The 19,899-nt window shown below is 40.8% G+C and overlaps 1 protein-coding gene across 1 annotated transcript in view; it reads left to right on the plus strand.

Annotated features, from left to right (window-relative positions):
• The window catches only part of HDAC9 (histone deacetylase 9), a 573,266-nt gene that overhangs the window by 488,473 nt on the left and 64,894 nt on the right, over window positions 1–19,899 (plus strand). Inside the window, 1 exon segment of the mRNA XM_078150730.1 lies at window positions 18,358–18,491. Within this exon segment, the coding sequence (XP_078006856.1) occupies window positions 18,358–18,491 (134 nt within the window).

The raw sequence follows: 19,899 nt of genomic DNA on the forward strand, positions 1-19,899 counted from the left end.
CATAATAATCTTGTCTAGCAAATACCACCCTCCCAGCCATCAGAATTGCAGAAGTGCTTGGGAGGAAATGAGCTAACATGAGCAGATGGTGGAGAACATCTGGGCACCACATAAGAGAGTCCTTCCTCACTAATGAATTGTCCTCAAGGCTTAAGATGATTCTGATGAGTCACACATTTCTTCTGAGACATAGTGATATAAACCAGAGAACCTTAATCATTTGTCAGGAGCTCCTTTGTCATCCATTCTTAATTAGGTTATTTTGGACACCCAATCATTGTTTCTAAAGGAGCGATACTTCAGATGGGAAAAAGTAAATAAGATTCCATGAATAAGATTCACCTTTTTGGTCAACCTGCAGACTTTCCAGTCAATGAAATGCTTCTCAGAATCTTTTTGGTAAATTCAACTTATTGGATTAATCCAGGCATTTACTACCCAATTCCCAGATACTTGCTCCTACTGAATCCCTGGTTTGAGAACCATTGAGATGTATAAGGAAATCTTTTCTGGCTGAAAAATTAGTTGTCTAAGTCCATCATGTACAGACTTCTTCTTGATAAGTGTCCAGGACTTCTTGATTCCAATCTTTCTCAGATCACTGGTTGAGAATCTGCTTTCTGCATTGTGGGCTTTGCCAAGCTGGTTGTAGAAGTCCTGGCAACTACACTCTAACTTTGATCTCTCCTCTCTACCCCCACACCCCTTGGCCTCTGCCTCTTTTTGTTAACATTCTACTCCATAGACTCAGTGCCTGTTTCTGGTGCCTAGATGCCCTCTTACTTTTCTTGATCCATTGGCCCTGAAGTAACTCTTCTCTCATTCCCTTAAAGCCTAGAGAATAATACCAGGCTCCTTAGCCTCATGACAATGGCCTTCCACAATATGATGCCAAAGATCCTTTCCCACTTTAGCTCAAGAGTTCTCTATATACATTCCAGGTTTCAGCCCAACAGAACTACCCATCATTCACTAAACATATCTGATACATTTCTGCCTTCAGGTCTTTGCCCATGCTGTCCCCTACTCCTAGAATGTTCTCCTCTTCCTCCATCTCAGCCTGTTGACATCCTACCCATCCTTCAAGGTCAAGGTATATGTCGTGTCATCCATGGTGTCCCCAGCTGGAAATGAGTTCTCCTTGATCTGATCTCATGACACTTCAAAATTTATTCCTCCCATATACCTATTGTTTTCTAATTTGTATTGTGTGATATACAGCCTAGTTATATTGAAAAACAGAAGTAATTAATGAATTGTCTGTTGCAATTGCATCCCCATCTTTGACAGCCCTAATGAGTTCATAGTTGACGAAATATGAAGTTGTATATGACTGATGAATGAAGTCTACTTAACAGGCCTCTTCTTCACCTCCTTTAAACATAAAAATTTTAACATTAAATCAAGCTTCTTGGGGGTAGGGACCATGTCTTATTAAATTTAGGTCTCTACCTTAACACCTCATAAAGTGACTTACATAGAAAGTGCTGCATAAGCCTTTATCAATGTGGCATCTGAATTCCCTTCCAACTCTAACATTTAGTAGAAATGATAAGGAAACATTTTAATCAATCTTATTTATCTGTAGAGAACGCAAGCTATTTTTCTTCTTTGTCCTCTTTTTCTCAGAAGCTAGCAAAATGCCTTACACATAGCAAACACTTAATCCATGTTTCTAGAAGTGTGTTGAGTTGAACTTTGGTCTCCTAATGGAGATAGGTCAGGACCCTGAGCCCAAGAGCCTTAGGAAGAGCAATACCCTCAAACCATCAGACCTGCTCCCAGCACGCAGCCACAACTGAGGGAGGAAATTGTTGTGTATCACCAGCAACGACAGCTCGTCAGCTGACCCCAGTAGGCAGATAAGTACAGGGCGCTAGAAATGGCGGCACCCTGTACCCCACTGGTGTTGACTCCCATATCGCTATCATTCGGTGAGGCAAATCCCATGGGACAGGGGAGGCTCTACTCAGCCAACTGCTACTCACAGGGCAGCAAAGGCAGACTAGCTGAGGCAGCAGGGCAACCTGAGGGAGACAAGAGACAGCCTGTGCCGGGCAAGTCAAATCACTACCTATCATGTTCACTACTTATCTTCCTTCAGACCTTGATAGAGGCAGCGCGTAGCCCTGACCCCAAGAACCTCAGGAGCAGCAATGCTTCCAGTCCAGTGCTCTCTGGCATCATCCTGGAAAACACCCTTATTGGGAGATGCAGCCTGGTAACTGCTCCTCTAGGGGCTACAGCCCCAGCTACAGAAGCCCCACAAAAGAAAGTTCTCATTAGCAAACCCTTGGCATTGACAAATGGTTCAGCATCAGAAACATAAGATTTTCTCAGAGAAGGTGAAATTAAAGAAGAGGCTGGAGCATCTGCTTTGCTGTTTTACCTAAATACTATGAGACCTTTCCATCTGATTTTCAAATGAAACTTTCCATATGCATTGTTTTCCCATTAGAAGGGGACCTCCAGGAGGCTAGGGACTATCTGATTTCTTTATTTGTATTCCCAGCCCTTAGCACATAGTAAGCACTTAATAAATGCTCATTCATTCATTCTCTATTGGTACCCGATCGACTAGGCTTTGCAGTAATAGGTACTTTGAATAGTTATTGAGTTTTGAGTCATAAACTCATTTGTTTTCAGAATGTGGAAATTGTCTAGAGACGTCCAAGTGGGACAGTGAATAGGCTATTAGACCTGAAGTCAGGAAGACCTCAGTTTGGATGCCCTCTCAGATACTAACAGCGTTACCCTGTGCAAGTCATTCACCTCAGCCTCAGTTTCTTCGTCTATAAAATGCAGATAATAATAGCACCTCATAAGGTTGTTGTGAGGATTAAATGAGTTAATATATGTAAAGGTCTTCGTAAACCTGAAAACACAATAAAACTTCTGTCATCATCATCATCATTAAAAATACTAAAAATGATCTTGGTCTTCTGCATTTTAAATGAGCCCTTTAATGGACGGGTTGCACTAGATGATCACTGGTGTCCCTTGAAATTCTCAGCTTCAGTGATTCTATGAAGATTATCTTTGCCCCAGGAGGAGGAAGCCTGGAATGCAACCTCTACAATGGTTCTGTGACATCTTACTTTGCCTGTGGCCACCCCACTGCGTATGTGCCACAGTCCTGGAGAAAAGAGCTGTTGTTTAAAAATCCCCTCTCACCCTAGTCCCACTCCCCCCCCTCCACTTCGGGAAAGAGTCCTGGAACCTCCAGGAACTTTTCGTGCCAAAGGTTCTACTTCACTTTCGTAAATGCTGTTTATGTAGATCAATTAAAGGCCAATTAATTCATTAAAAAACTCTCCAGGAATAACAAATTGCAATAGCAGCCTCTCTATTACATAATTGTTAATTCTGAACAAATAGGTTTGGAGCCCAGGCCTATTTATTTAACGTACAATTACTGTCCAATTTAATCTAAATTAAATGCTTGTTGGAAGCCTATAATTTGAAGTGTTACTGAAACTTGTTTCAGGGCAGGGAAAAATAAGACATTGTCAACCACTGCCCTAAGGGCAGATGTTTATCTTTGTAATTCATATTTTGGGTATAGAAATTAAAAACCTGTACTATTTGGGGCAAAATGCATACCCAGAGTGAGTTTTTGGCTTTCAAACAGTATGACTTATGTGCCCACTTCCCTTCCCAATAAATGACTTGTTTCCTCCTATGGGCCAAGCCTTGAGAAGTCCATGTAGCTTGACCACAGGGAAGCCACAAATGCCTCTGTGATGGCTGTTGTCAGTCAATAATCATTCTAAAATGCCTACTGTGTGCTAGGCTCTGTGCTAAAGCACAGGAATACAGAGAAAGTAAAAAACATAACCCCTGCCTACAAGATGATCACATTTTGCTGACTTAGAACATATAGCCTGTTGCCTTGAGGTTGTAAAATAGTGACCCAGCTAATTGTAAATGATGTTTTCACCAAGAATGACCCTCAGGGACATAGGGGAAGGGGAAATAATTTCTTAAGCACCTACTATGTGCCAGGAACTATGCTAAGCCCTTTGCAAATATCTCATTTGATTCTCACCACACTCCTGAGAGGCAGGTGCTATTATTTTACAGATGAGGAAACTGAGTCAAATAGAGGTCAAGGTACTTGTCCAGGGTTACATTGCAAGTAAGTATCAGAAGGGCCAGAAGGCATTGTACCTGAGGAGCTTTGTGGAACTGATCAAATTCGAAGGCATAATGGAAGAAGGCCTTCTTAAAAGAATTTATAAGGCACTGATACCCAGCCATTGTGGGATATATGGCGGCTGACATTACTTAGCTCTGGGAATTAGATGGGAGAAAGATTTCTGAAGTTAGATTGTTCTTGTACCAATTGTCCAATCTCTAGAGAAACCAAATGAGGGCCCATCTCTGGTTCTTTATATCATGGTCATTTCTAAATATTTCCTCCCTCTCCTCCCTGCCTACTTCAACATGATCTCCTTCCCTGAAACAAAGACAAACAGGTAAGCAAAACTGGTTGGCACATTCTCCACATTGTGTCTGTCGACGTCCTCAGTATTTCACTAATACTCCTCTCCCACCTCCCAACTCTCTCCTGAGAGGAGGGACGTGTGTTAAATTGTCTTAATAAGGCCCAAAGCCACTTGCTATAAAAGGAATCCAGGGACATAAGTGCTGGAAGCAAGATTGGTGTTTGCCTTTCATCTGAGTTCATATGTCTCTTGGTGTTGTTTCCATTTGGGTTGCTGCGGTCATGGTTGGTGTGGACCTTCTGCATCTACTTACATTGTTCTATTCGAAGCCTCCCTGTGTTTCTCTGAATTCTTCCTACTCCTCATTTCTTGTGTAACTATGACAGAAGCTTCTTGAGGGCAGGGATTCTTTTATTTTTTATTTTTTGTCTTTGTACCCCCAGCACTGAGCATAACGCCTGGTACATAATAGGAACTTATTAAATGCTTGTTAATGAATTGATTCATGACACAATAATGTTCCATTACATTAAAATGCCATTCCCTAATAGACACTGCTGCCTTGCAGAGCACAACTTTTCATTTAAGTGAACTGGAATGCCTTTACGTTGGCCAGGTGCTTTTTCATGTCTCATGTGATCCTCACAACCCTGTAAATTAGGTTCCATCTTGTAGATAAGGAAACTAAGTATTGGGAGGGGGAGGGGGTTGTCCTAGCTAATAAGTGTCAGAGCTGAGATTTAAACCTGGTTCTTCCCAAGTCCAAGTTCAGTGATCTCTCCAGTCTGCCAGCCTCAGAGAAACTCCTTTTCTCCACTTTTCTACAGCCATCAGGTACCTGCTGTCCTTATGTTCTGTTCAGCTTCCTGGGATCCACACTGTGACTTCCCATCAGGACTTGACATCCCTTGTTAACATACCATGTTGTAAATATGAGCTTCCTAGCCTTTATTTGTCATCTTTGGAGAAAGAGAGAGAGACACAGAGAGAGAGAGAGAGAGACAGAGAGAGACAGAGACAGAAAGTGAGAGAGACAGAGAGAGACAGAGAAAGAGTCCCTAAGGTACTGAAGCACCAGGCAGTGAAATGAACCCTAGATCTAGAATCAGAGAACTTTGCTCCAAATCTTGGCTTTCTCACTTAGGACCACTTAAGCAAAATACTTCTTTTCTCGGGGCCTCACTTTGTTCATCTGTGAAATGAGTGGATTGGATTTAACAATGCCTAAATTCCCTTGCAGATCTAATCAGCTAGTCCACATGCATTTATTAGGCACTTACTATGTGGTAACCATTGTGTTAAACACTAGGGATAAAAAGAAAGCCAAAAATCACACCTGCCGTGCCTTCAAGAAGCTTACATTCTAATGAGTAAGACAGTCCACTAATAACCGGCACCTAGAAGGTGTGTACAGAGTGGATGGGGGAAAAATCTTAGAGAAGAAGGCAGGAGCAGCTGGAAGGGTGAGAAGGGCCTCTTAACGACAATGGGCTTTGAGCTAATCCGATGGCCAGAGTTAGTGTTTGGGACTCTTGTGACTTCTAGCTATCTGATTAATTGCTTACAAATATACTACCTAAATATGTTTATAAGCAAAGCAGAGTGAGGGCATTTTCTTTTTTTTTTTTTGGTATGAGTCTGTCTTGCTTTTGAGTCAAATCCCACTTCTATTAAGGCAATTATGCATGAGCATTGATGAGAGAGAGAATGAATCCCATGTGTTTGATGCTTTATTGGAAACAGCGGCCAGTTGGGTATGGGCAAACACAGCTGCATCTGGGGCTTGGCAAAGGATTCAAAAACATTACAGTGAGGAGGGGGGAAAAATAGAGGGAGAAAGGAGGGGAAGGGATGGTGATACACCCAGCAGCCAAAACATTTTCTAAGAATTTTTTGGTGCTAATTTTTAAATTTGTGCATTTTAAGGAAAATTTAATTCACATGTCTCTGGATTTACTTATTTATTTGTTTTTACATTTAACTCAACAAGACATTGTTTGTTGAGTCATTTGATGTCCAAGAATCCTTCCCAGAGCCATTTCTTTAGAAATGGAAATATTTGAACAACTATGATGATGGCTTTCCACGTGATACAGCAATTCCAGACTTGGTTTTGTAGGGCTTATGATGTATATTTCTATTAGATGTTCCTCCAAACTCTGGAAGATTAGGTCATGGGGATCATAGGTTCAAAGTTGGAAGGGATCTAAGAGGATATGGTATGGCATCCAAGGACCTCATTTTACAGGTGGAGAAGTTGAGGCATGGGGAGGTCACATGACTTGTCACTTGGTAAAATCTAATTGTGTACCTGAAGCAGTTTTTGAACCCAGATTTCCCTGAGTCCAAATTTAGCAAAAACAAACAAACAAACAAACAAACAAAGCTCCAGCTGCTACTCTACCACACCTGATGAACAAGCAGCAACACTATTTTACAGAGAAATCCAAGTCCCAAACAGAACTGGGATGTTTGCAAGCATCACACATGCATCACTCATGTCAGATGTCAGTACCATGTGCCTTGATTGGCTAAACTTCTGGTGAGTCTATGGAGCCCCATGGACCTTCAGGCAGGATTTCAGAGCTGTGTTCTAAACTCTGAGCCACAATTCTGAAGTCATGGCAATGCCTAGCTTCCCCTTCTCCCCTCATCCCAGCCTAAAGAGGATCATCATTGTTGTCCAGCTTTGTTCCAGATAGCACCTGTGAACATTCTAGGCTCCATTCTTTTTAAGTACTGAGAATCTCAGAAGATCATGGAATGTCCCTAAGAATGGCTTTTGAAAGTTCATCCAACTTTGAAGTCATTCTTTCCTACATCTGCCATATTTATGAGAATGCTTGAGCAAAAACCATGGTGAAAAGGACAATCATTAGGGACAAATACTGGCCCCCTGGTTTCCTTGGGATGAGGAACTCCCTTAAGCAAGCTCTTTATACCAATGCAAGTCAGATTCTTTTTAGAAATTTCACATTTTCGGGAGTTGCCCAGAGCAGCTGAACAAGGAAAGGAGTTTCCCTGGATCTCATGGAGAGTTTCTCTCTCTCTCTGTCTCGAAGGTCAGCTCTCTATACCCTCCTCCCAGATGTTCTCAAACTGAGCAGATGCAAGGAATCCTGACACACCCCGAGGTTGTTTGCTTGTTTGTTTGAATCCGTTTGAATCAGTTGTTTGTTCTTAAACATTAGAAGAATCATTTTCGAGGCTTTAGTCCCAAGGGTTCTTCTAAAGTTGTTTAAACTGAAGTGCTGGATCACTATCTTACACTATGATGTCTGTTTTTACTATCATGAATGTAGTGATATATTCATAATTAATACAATCATAGAATTCATTGAGATGCAGCATTACATATGGGAGATTCGTTTAGCCTTGGAGTCCCAAAAGACCTGGATTCAAGTCTGTCCTTTGACATATAAATACCAGCTATGTTAAAGTAAGTATCACCCCTTGGTGCTTTAGGCAACTCTCTAAGATAGTGAAGTAGAGTGAAAAGAACATGGACTGGGTTCAAATCCTGCCTCCAAATTTGGTCAAGTCACTTAACTCCATTGGCCTCAGTTTCCTCATCTGTAAAATGAGAGTACTGTGCTAGATAGTCTCTGAGATTCCTTCTGGCTCTAGATATATCATCATATAAAGTTATCGACAAGTTACAGACAAGCTGTGCTGATAGAGGAAATTCCCACTCTGGAAGTTCTCTCACAAGAAGAAAATCAAAGGTCTGAACTAAAAATAAAAATACTTTAAAAACCCTCATGATTATTTTATTAATTAATAAACAATGCCTCAAGGATTCATGATCTGATTGATGAGAGTTCCCCCTTCAATGACACAGAACTTAACTCTTCTGTACCTTAATAGACAGTCTGTGAGCTGCCGCAGACAAAACATTTATCCACCTTCTGGTGATCCAGGGGTGAGCATCTCCAATTTTAGGTCGTCTGGCCCTCAGACGTATAATAGTTAAAGCTTTTCCTCACTTCTGACACTTAACTAGCTGTGCAACTCAAGGCAAGTCACTCGATCTGTCTGTGCTTTAGTTTCCTTGTCTGTAGTGTGGTGATAAATACTTTGTACCTCACTGGGTTCTTGTGAAGATCACATGAAATAATGTATGCAAAATTCTTTGCAAGCCTTAAAGTGCTAAGTAGATGTTAGCTTCTCATCATCATCATCATCATCATTTCAGAGCCTAGGCATCAGAGAGGAGCTTTGGAGTGGTGGCTCAATTGATACCCAAGAGCATTCAATTCCTTAGTATCACTTCTACCTTGGCTCAAGTTATCTGAAAGAAATTCAAAATCAGTTTCCATATTTGTACTAAAATCATTTCTAATTTCATTGAAAGTGAATTTAGAAAGGATCTCGAGACAACAAATAAGTGAAGATCTGAAGACTACTGAAATGTTCAGAAAGATATTAATATATTCACATTAAAAAAATCCAACAAAATGCATTTAATTCAATTCAGTGCAACTCTACAAACATTTAAGCCATTACTAAACATGGCATCTATAAAGATCTTTCATCTCTGTGGAATAAACTCTTCTTGGAAACAGATGAAAGCCTCCCTGTTGTAACAATGGAGGTTATATGAGTCAAATGATCCCCACATCGTCTGAAACAAATCGTGAGTGCCAACTATAGTAATTCCTACATTACAAGTCTTAAAAGGTGATTTCTCTGGGAAAACTTTCCTACGATCTGCAACAGTCAGATTTAACTTTAAAACAGAAATCTGAGGAACTGTTATACTGCACTGCTCTGTAGGACACTGAGCAGCCAGACAGGTTCCTCTGTTGACCCCAAACATCATCTAAATTTAACCTCTATTCCATAGGCATGTCTCATGACTAAGGAAATACAGTAAGACTCGCTGGGAAATATCTAATGAGAGTACTGAAGTGGTCATCATTGTACACAATTCTACATCTACTCTTTGCCTGTCATTTCTTGAGAGAAGTTTGGTTTAATTTTAATTCAATTTCATAATTTAAATACATGGAAGCTTGGATGAAATGATGCAGAATGAAATACAGAACAAGGAAAGCAACATAGACAATGACTGAAGCCATGTAAATGGAAAGGAGGAGAAAACAATCAATATTGATCTCTGGTATCTTAGTAACTAAACTAAGATTTGGAAAGGAGATGTGAGAATGTGCTTTCCTTTTTTATTTACCAAGGTGGGAAGACTATGAATGTGGAACAATGCATTAATTGTTGAAATTGACGTGTTGACAAATTTTTGGTGCATTTATAAAATCCACTTTTTATTTTTATTCTTTGTTATAAGGGATTTCTGAAGTTTCTTTTTGCATTGGGGGGGTGGGGTGGGAATAGCTATCCTGTTCCTGATATTTCCTTTTTTTCTTTTTTTATTCTTTTATAATGAGTAATTTTTTTTTTTCTAGAAAGGATTATATTGATCTTTGTAGACAGTCAAAATGGAGCTTTGTTGAAGTTTTCCTGGGGGAAAAAAAATGGCAGTTGAGGGTCAAATAAACAGAAGAACATCCCAAAATTCTGGTTCTCCCCTTCTTTGGAGTCAGGCTCCCTCACAGCTGAGTTCAGCCCTTTGGTGAGTCTAAAATAGAAGCCCCTTGTGGGAGGAGAGGGAGCATGCTGGGCCACAAAGGCCATTTCTATGCACACAAGCTGTTTGCCTAAAAGAATGTAAGTTCCTTGAGGGCAAAACCAGTTTTTATCTCTAATACCTAGCAGAAGCCTTGTTTCCTGCCCACAACCATTCTCCAGGGAGATCGATGTTTCAGTTGCTTCTGCAGGAGCTACAGCTTCTGCCTCTAGGAGCCAGAGCTATTGAAAACCTAGGGGAAAAGGAGGATTCTCACTACCGAAGTGCTTGGCACTATACAACAAAAATGAATGTTGTTTAGTCAATGGAAGTGATGGTTAGAAGAGACATGACCAGTTCATTTGCTGTTACACCCCAAGGAATGTAGAATCTTTTCATCTGACTCAAAGGAGAAACCTCCAAGTGGAGCTGTGAATGGTTCATTGTAAGTGTGCCAGGTGGCCTCCAGAAGGGATCCAGAGATCTATGCATGGTGTTGTGCCACTTCAGCTTATCAGAGCCTTAGATAAAGACAGAAATGGCATGCTCATCAAATCAGCTGAGGGCCCAAGGTTAAGAAGGAGAACTACCCCAATAGATGACAAAATGAGGATCTAAAAGCACCTTGCAAGGCCAGAGTGTTGGGCTGAACCTAAATCTAGTAGGAGTTGATGTGAAATCTTGCATTTGGGCGAGGGGAACAACTCCTCAAATATGGTGAGAGACAGTCATGGATACATATCAACTGTTCCCGGAATGATGCATTTTTGTTTGTTTGGGGGAGATCACAAGCACAATGTGAGTCAACTGGGTGACATGGCAGCCACTGGAGTTCACTCAGTCTTGGGCTGCTCTGAGAAAGTCATGGCTTCCAGGTAAAGGGAAGTGATGAGTTCACGTCCTCTGCCCTTGTTCAGCCTCATTTGGAGTTTTGTATTCAGCTCTGGGCATCACTGGTTATGCAGGACATTCATCAGCTGGTGAGTTTCCAGAGGATGGCAAATAGGCTGATGAAGGACCTTGAATCCATGACAGGTACAGGTCCGTTAAAGTAACGGGACATGGTTAGTCTGGAGGAAAGAAAACTTAGGAGGGACTTCTTCCCAAGGAATAGATCTGACCATGTCACTCACCTCCTCCAAAGCCTTCAGAGACTTCTACTGGGTAGAGCAAGGATTCTGAGCCTGTTTGAGCATGAGGTTTTAACATAAAAAAGACAATGATTATAGATATACTATTATCTGTTAATTAAGAACATCTATAATAACATAAAACTTCTGTGAAGTCAGTAAAGCTTTTGAAAGAATTCATGTTATTAGTCACAGCATTTGCCAACTTCTAAAACATAATAATGCTTACATGTGTGAGTTTCTTCTGTCAGAAATTGGGTAGATTTTTTTCCTCTCCTAATTCATGAGTTTACATAGGGATTCTTGGATCTTTGCAAAACCTTCCCCTTCCCAACTCCCATCTTCCTCTTTTCTATGGCCCATAGTTTAACATCTATTGGTCAGTGGGATAAAGATTATAGATTTTCAGACAGATGAAACCTTGGTGATCACTGGTGCAACCCTCACCTTTTACAGATGAGGAAACTGAGGACCACAGATATTAAATGACTTGCCCAAGGTTACACAGGCAGTGACAGAATTCAGATCCATCTCTTCTGTCTCCAAATTGAGGCCCCTTCCCACTGTATGATATGCAGTCCCCAATCTAACATTCAAAGTCTTCCTAACCTGGCTTCAAACCTATTTCAACAATTCTTATTATGTTGTTCTTGCCAGATAAGACAAGACCACAGTCAGGTCTCTGATCTGACTTGACAGTAACATGGCTCTGGAGATGGGTAAAGATCCTCTCCTATGCCTAGAATGTACTCTTTCCTCATCTCTGCTGACCGAAACCAGCTTCTTTTCTCAAGGCTCCACTCGAGCTCACCTCTTCCAAGAAGCTTTTGTGTCCCACCCCATCACTGGTTGAGAGCAACCTCTCCCTCCCCAAATTACCCAAAATATTTTCTCTGGATCTCTCTTTTTTTCCATCACAGTCTATTTTATGCCATATGTGTCTGTAATAATGGATGGTAGTCTCCTTGAGAGTAGGAACAATGTTATTTTGCATCTTTGTTTCCCCAGCATTGAAAACATATCAAATCCAAAAGATTGATGTTGAAATGTTGTAGCTCTGAAATAATAATGTTTTATAAACCATTTCTATCAGGTAGGAATTACATGTTGCATTTTCTTTATTCTTAATAATTTATATTGATGTGTTAGTTTTACATCATTTCTCAATAGGTCCCTCCCTCTCCCCACCCCAGAGAGCTATCCTTTACAACAATTAATAAAAAAGAAAGAAAAACCACAGCAAAACCAGTCATCACATCAAACGTCTGACAGTAAATGAAGTGGTCCACACTTTGTTCCGTGAAAAGACGGAAAGATGATGCATAATCATATTTCTTCTTAAGGGTCAAGCTTAATAAAAAACCAACATTTTTACAGGCTTCAGAAAAACAGAATGATGGGACCCATTCCCTTCTCCTGCTCCCTTACAAGCCCCCCTCCCCCTTCTTGTGAATGGTTATTAAATTTTTTGATAGAGACCTTTTGGAGAAGTGCCATTTTCTTTGGCGAACTCTCTTGTGGTCATTGGCTTGGCTATTAAATATATTTCCTTTGGTTAGATCCCTGCATATTCTTACAGCAAAGCTCTATTTAAAGATTGTTCTTGATCAATTTATGTTCTGACACCACCAAAAATGCTGACACACTGTACATTTTACTGAGCCCAGCAAAAACTGCCCCAGTGCACAGAGGCCAAAATCCAATTGACTGCATAGTTCAGCAATATTTACAGAAAAGCCAACACTGGATTTGTTTCTAATAATTGAAGGATGCTGGAAGACAACATGGCAAATTCATAACTAGGGCAGAGCAAATGGGATTTTACCCCAGGGTGCTGAAATTGAGAGGGTACTCAATCCCTACCATTCTTCAGAAGACAAAACCAACTATATTAAGAGCCTAGCTGCGGCAGCTAAGTGGTGCAGTGGATAGAGCACTGGCCTTGGATTCAGGAGGACCTAAGTTCAAATGCGGCCTCAGACATATAACATTTACTAGCTGTGTGACCTTGGGCAAGTCACTTAACCATTGACTAGCCAAACACAACAACAACAACAAAAAAGCCTAGCTGGTAAGAAAAATGAGTTAAAATGAGAAGCTCTCAAACTTTACTCTCCTACCCCTAGCAATATTCATGCAAAAGGAATATGCATTTATATAGCACCTACTATGTGCCATCAAATACTCTTATGTGATCTTCACAACCACCCTGATGGGTAAATGCCATTATTATCCCCCTTTTGCAGTTGAGGAAACTGAGGCAAAAAAGAGGTTAAGTGGCTTGCTTGGGGTCACATAGCTGGCAAGTATGTGAGGGCAAATTTGAACTCGGGTCTCCTTGACTCCAATACCAGTGCTCTGTGAACTACAGTTTCTGTCTGGTCTGTTTGGTCTGTGCTCCTTGGCCCAGGTGTAAAAATTGCCCCTCATAGTTCTAACAAAGGGGAGTCATGGATTGAGTTCTGGACCTGGGTTGATCTCCCAGCCCCTGTCCTCTCTAGCTTTGTGATGAATGAACAATAACGTGTCTTCTCTGGGCTTTAGGCACTCTCTTGTACCTATCTACTAAGTTGTATATGGGTGGTGATTCTGCTAGAAGCAAGTTCTACACCAATGAAATTGCACGTTTGTTTTTTATTTTACATACTGATGTAATTCAGAGGTGCCAGAAGACTTAGGATTGAAAATATGCATTTTTCAGTATGAGTAATCAGTTGTTAAATTCTGCTTATAGGCTCTTCAACTGTGGAAATGCAAGGGACCTTAGAGATCAGCCAGGTCACCCCATTGATTGGTGAGAAAAGTGAGACCTCCTAAAAGGAAACTGACTTACTTAAAGATAGTATTAAGTGTAATAGTCAGCATTGGAACCCATGTCTTCTTACAGCAAATCCACTGGCTTTTGCGTTATACCTGTGCTCCTTAGAGTGGGTCTGCCTTCTTATATTTCTGTTTTATCATGAGATGGAACCCCTGTGACTATGCTCAGAGTCCTAGGATCTCTTTCTTTCCATTCTAATAATTCTTCACTATATGAAGTTTTCCGAAAGGAAGATAAGGTCACAGCAGAGTCAGAAAGGTCCAAGGGTCTGTTATACATCTTGGTAGCATTAGTCTTAGTGAACACAGGGGCCCTCACTTTCCTTCCACACCCCACCAGCTCAGCCAGGGCATCATCATGAGAGCCCTGTTACCTAACTCATGGCTTCATTCCAGCCTGGCAAACTTCTGGGTTAACTTAAGTCTATAGGAGATGTAATGACCCTTTCTAGTAAACCAGTAAGAACGGTATCGTACGGATGCCTATTAGATGATACTAGAAATGTAAATAAGCATCAACTATGTTTTAAAATAATATTGTCACGTAGTTGTAGTGAGAGATTTCTCTCTTTTCTGTTAGCATATAGGCCAGTGCCTGGCACATGGTAGACGTCTAATAAATACATGCTGATTGATGAATTGTTTGAATCATTGGATTAGAGGTAGACCATCTAATCCAGGGCTTCTTAACCTAGGGTCCATGAACTTGGTTTTTAAAAGGTGTTTGGTAATTCATTTCAATGTGATTGGTTTTCTTTAAAGACCAATCTATCTTACTTTATGCATTTGAAAACATGATTCTGAGAAGGGATCTGTAATTTTCATCAGATTGCCAAAGGACCCCTATCTCTCAGAATCTCTAGCTCCCTTCTAAGCCCAGGTGTCACCTGCTATATGAGACATTTTTTATCCCTCCAATTGTTAATCCTTTTCTTCTTGAAATCTCTTTGTATACACTTTGCTTCTTATACAGATTTTACCTTACAGAATGTGAACTCCTTAAAGCCAGGGAGTGTCGTGCTTTTGTCTTTGTAACCCAAATGCCTAGCTCAGTGCTTGTCATGTTTAAGAAATGTTTTCTTGATTTAACTGAATTTTTCTGGGGGGCAGGGGAATGCAGAATGGAAAGTCCAAGAATATTCTGATGAATTCTTGGTGATATTTGACCATAAGCAAACAATAAAACAAAACAATATATTTCAGCCATGGCCTCTCAGCAGCCCCCCCAAAAAAAAAATTAATACTGTGGTGAGCTTGGCTGACTTGATCTTGCAAAACATTTTGTTGATGTTAGCAGTGGCCATGGATTGATCAGAGACCTGTGGTCTGTGAGACAGAGGAAGGGTCCCTTAACCTGGACTCCTAAGGTAAGGGTGGGCAGCAGAGCATCCTGGGACTTCAGAGAGGATGTGGTGTCTCTTTGTACCGGGACGTTTTGTAGAGGGCAGAGCTCAACATCCTGCTGCCTCATTCTCTTACCCTAAAATCACATGTGTAACATGTGGGTGGAAATAAGCCCTGTAGGTAAAAGAAAGTGGAAATTGGCTGAAGATCAAAGGTGATCCTCATTCCATTCTGGCCTCCAATTTTTTTTATTATCCCATCTAAATTTAGTCTTTTATAGATTTTTTTTTCATTTTAAGGGGAAAGGGTGAACTTAAATCAGAGGTTGGGGATTTTCTTTGTTATTCAACCCATATGTAATTTGAACCTCTTAGTAATGACTTTAGTTGATCAAAACCTAAATTGGTAGGAAGTTTCAGCACAAGGAATAGTTTGATGTATTAATATTTCTTCTTTAAATATGTCAGTAAAGTCCTGGCTGGCTTAATTCATGGGAAAAATGCCTTCTAAAACATGGCCGAATTGAAGATCTAGAAATCTGGTCCTGCCCCTCACTTACTAAATGTGTAATCTTGAGCAAGTCACTTCTCTCTGCCTCAGTGTCTTCATCTGCATTTAGATGAATTGCAAAGTTTCTTCCAGTTTTAAATACTTGGATTGTCAAGTATTAAATACTTGGGAAAAACTTTGTATCGTGCAGAAGTATTAGGATGGAATGAAAGAGATCCTAGGACTGTGAGCATAGTCACAGGGGTTCCATCTCATGATAAAACATAAATATGAGAAGGCAGACCCACTCTAAGGAGCACAGGTGTAATGCAAAAGCCAGTGGATTTGCTGTAAGAAGACATGGGTTCCAATGCTGACTATTACACTTAATACTATCCTTGAGTAAGTCAGTTTCTTTTTAGGGCGTCTCACTTTTCTCACCAATCAATAATTCAGGAATAGGAAGCACCAGAGAATTTGCCTTATCATCTTCATCTCAAACACAGAATCTCTTCTTCAATGTTTTCCCACATCCATCATTCAGCCTTTTCCTGAAGACCTTCAGTGAGAGGCTCACCACTGTCACAAGTGAGGGGCAGGGAGTGGCTGCAGTATGGGACAGTGATGTTTTCAGACCTCCCTTATATACATGAACCTTGTTTTAGTTAGTAGAAGAGTAGGCAAGCTACTGTGAATCAGACTCTCTACCTGCTTTGTGCTGCTGAAGAATTAAGAATGTTTTTAAATACAAGAAAACAATTTGCAAATATAAGAAATCATTCTTAACTCATCACAAAATAGGCTGAGGGCCATTTGGTTGGGGCAGAGTAGTTTACTGACACCTCCAGGTTTAGTGATTGAGTCACCCGATCTCCAAATTGGAAGGGAATGTAGATGGGACACAATGGAGTGGAATGGCCACCAGATTTGGTGTCTGCAGACCTGGGTTCAAATTTTACCCCTACTACTTACTAGTCCTGCAAGATTGGGAAAGTATTTTGCTTCTCTGGGCCTCCATTTGCTTATCTGTGAAAATAAAGGGTTAGGCTTAATGACATTTGAGGTCCATTACAGGGACAACTTCCTGCAGTCTAGGAATTTTGGGTGTGGACTATTGACACGAAAACCCCAAATGGGGTCACAGACAGTCAGACATAACTGAAAGGACTGAACAACAGCAGCAGCATTATTAGGTATTACTTTCTCTCCTCTGGGCACAGAAAACCCCCTCATGTCAAGGACCATTTTATCCTGTTCTCACTGTAGCGCATGCTCTAGGAGTCCCTGTGTCAACCCCATGTCAGACTAGCATGTTGAATCACCAAAGCAAGGCTGACTACCTCTCCTCTTGGGGCTCTAGAAGTATACCTGAGAGATCATGGCTTCTACAATACCATTTCTAAAAACCCCCAGCCTGTGTGCTCTGGAAATATTGAAGACAAATTAATATCTCTCAACATCCATTGAGAAGTTAATATCAATTAGGTTTTTCAAAGTGATATTTCCTTATATCAATGGGAAACCCCCCCAAACTATATAAGGTCTTCATTGATCTATATCCAACATCAGAGGCTATGTCTTATAACTTTCTGACATTCTGTGCCACTTGCAGAGTTACCAGAGTCTATTTTCCTATTCTAACCAGGCTGTATTTGTTTGATGCAATACCGAAATAAAGGAAGCTGTTTCATCACATAGCACTCTCTGTTATAGTCTGCTTCTGAGGACTCATCATGGTGTGGAGGTGATTTTGAGGATGAAGCTGATATTAATAGAGTTCAGGGTCTGGTAAATATCTAACAGCCCCCACCCAACTGGGAATGCTCCACATATGGGCCCAGTAACTCATGCTGAGAGAATTACTGACTGAGAACTGGAAGGATCCTTCGTGGTTATTCAGTCTAACACCATCATTTCACAGGTCAGGAAACTCATTCCCAAAGGGAGTAGTAATTATCCCAAGTAAGTAGCACCTAGGATTTGAACCCATTTTTAAAAAAATTATATTTATTCTTCTCTCATTTGATGGCCAGCCAAGCTGAATACAGGGTGAATCATCCTCCCCATTCAGGAAGTAACACGGTTCTGGGGGCCACAGCAAATCGTGAGGGCATCTAGCAATCAGCCATAATTATTAAGAACCCAGTTCTAGAATAGATGCACAAAAGGAGGTAAGCCTTGCCTTCAAACAGCTTACTTGCTCTGTTCACAGATAAGTATGAGGGGGTTATGATCTGCTCAGGAAAGAAAACTCTTCACAGAGGTGAAATCATGGATGTTTATTGTGTAATGGTAAGATTCCTGGATTTTGAATCCATGGCTCTGGATTAAAAGCTCAGGCCTTCCACTTCCAAACTGTGTCACCTTGCCTAAGGAGCGTAATCCTTCATGGATTGCTTGTCTATAAAATGAAGGGGCTTGGACCATATGCGCGTGAAGGCTCTGAACCTAATCAGATAAACTGCAGGTGGGAAATTCTTGATTTTGGTGGACGTTTGATGTTTTTTGATTTCATATTTTCAAATATTATATTTGTTCTTGATAGGTTTCGGTAATTTGACAAGGCAACTGATGCAGGTGGCTGATGGACATGTGGTGATGGCTCTGGAGGGAGGACATGATCTCACTGCCATCTGTGATGCATCAGAAGCCTGTGTGAATGCCCTGCTAGAAAATGAGGTAAAAAAATGAAGGGTCTCAGGGGCAGAGGGTTGGAGGAGGGGGTGGGGAACAAACGATTCAAAGGGAATCTACTCATCATCCCAGCAATGTATTTTCCTCTTTTGGAAAAAATGGTAACCTTGTTTGATTCCATATGCACTCACAGGCGTCATAGATCTATAGGAGAGTAGCAAGCAAGCCTCTCATCATAGCTCAGTTTAGATCATCTAAGATTTGAAATTCTTTCTTTCATACCACAGGAAGCTACTCCACTTATAGAACCCACACTGAAATCCTTTCCATCCAGTTATTGAGAGAGCACAGAAGATATGTCTAGAGGACCCTCAGAAAGAAGGAAACTTTATCTAGGCATCCATAGTTCTTAGAATTAAAGCCTTGATCTGGAAATCGGACCTGACAGAGTTCTTCTTAATATTTCCAGCTGTTTCTGCTCTTGGCTCACGCCAGGCTGTTTTAAAGGTTAGAATTGTTTGTTTTGGTTTTTTGGCCAAACCTAAGATTTTCATAGGTATGGGTAGCTCAGGAGGGAGATTAAGGCTGAATAAATAGGCCTGAGAATTCTCTGCAGATAGATAGTAATTGAATCCATGGGAGCTGATGAAACACCAAATGAGAAACAAAAGAAAGAAAAGAGAAGAGAGCCCAGGACAGTTCCCTGAATGAAAAACACTGGGATAGACATGGTTGAAGATGACAGAAAATGAAAGGGAGAAGGAGTTTTTGGCCAGATCGAAACCTAACTCTTCACCGCTTCATTTTACAGTTGAAGAAAGGTTTTGTTTTTGTTCTTGTTTTTCTCTCCCCTCCTCCCCCGCAAAAGGTTCAATGATTTGTTATGTAGGTAGCAAGTGACAAGAGTTGGAATTTGAATCCGTGTCCTCTGACCTGACAGGCAATGGTCCTCTTTCCTCTATTCCATGCTGTGTCTGCTTTATGTTAATTATATAATTGATATATGTTAGCAGATGTAGTAGATGAAAACAAATGTTGCAGTGAGTGTGGTTTATTTGCAGGTTTGAAAGTGTGCTAACCGAAAAACACATCGTGCATCTTTGTAGTGGCTTCCCTCTTTGTCTGCTTGTGGTGTCCAAACTCCCCTAATTCTTAAATTGGACTCTCAGTTTCAAATATTGAATCATCACAGAGAAGCTAGACCAGCTTTGATATTTGCATTGTGAGGACATGTGCCAGATGTGCAGAAAATCCCAGAAGGTTGGGGATTCTGGCTCTCTGGCTGATTGACCTGCCCAGAAGAAATGTTAACTGGCTGCAAAAGCCAACAGCTTCTTCAGCTCTGTGGTAGGAAATTATGGCTTTCATTGGCTCAGTGTGTGCTCATTCAGAGGAGATTCTCTCTTTTGTGCTCATTGGGTCCAACCATACTCTTCCAAGTGGGGCTTTGTAG

Source organism: Phascolarctos cinereus, unplaced genomic scaffold (genome assembly GCF_003287225.1).
Source record: "Phascolarctos cinereus isolate Bilbo 61053 unplaced genomic scaffold, phaCin_HiC Scaffold_1;HRSCAF=81, whole genome shotgun sequence".
NCBI lineage: Eukaryota > Metazoa > Chordata > Mammalia > Diprotodontia > Phascolarctidae > Phascolarctos > Phascolarctos cinereus.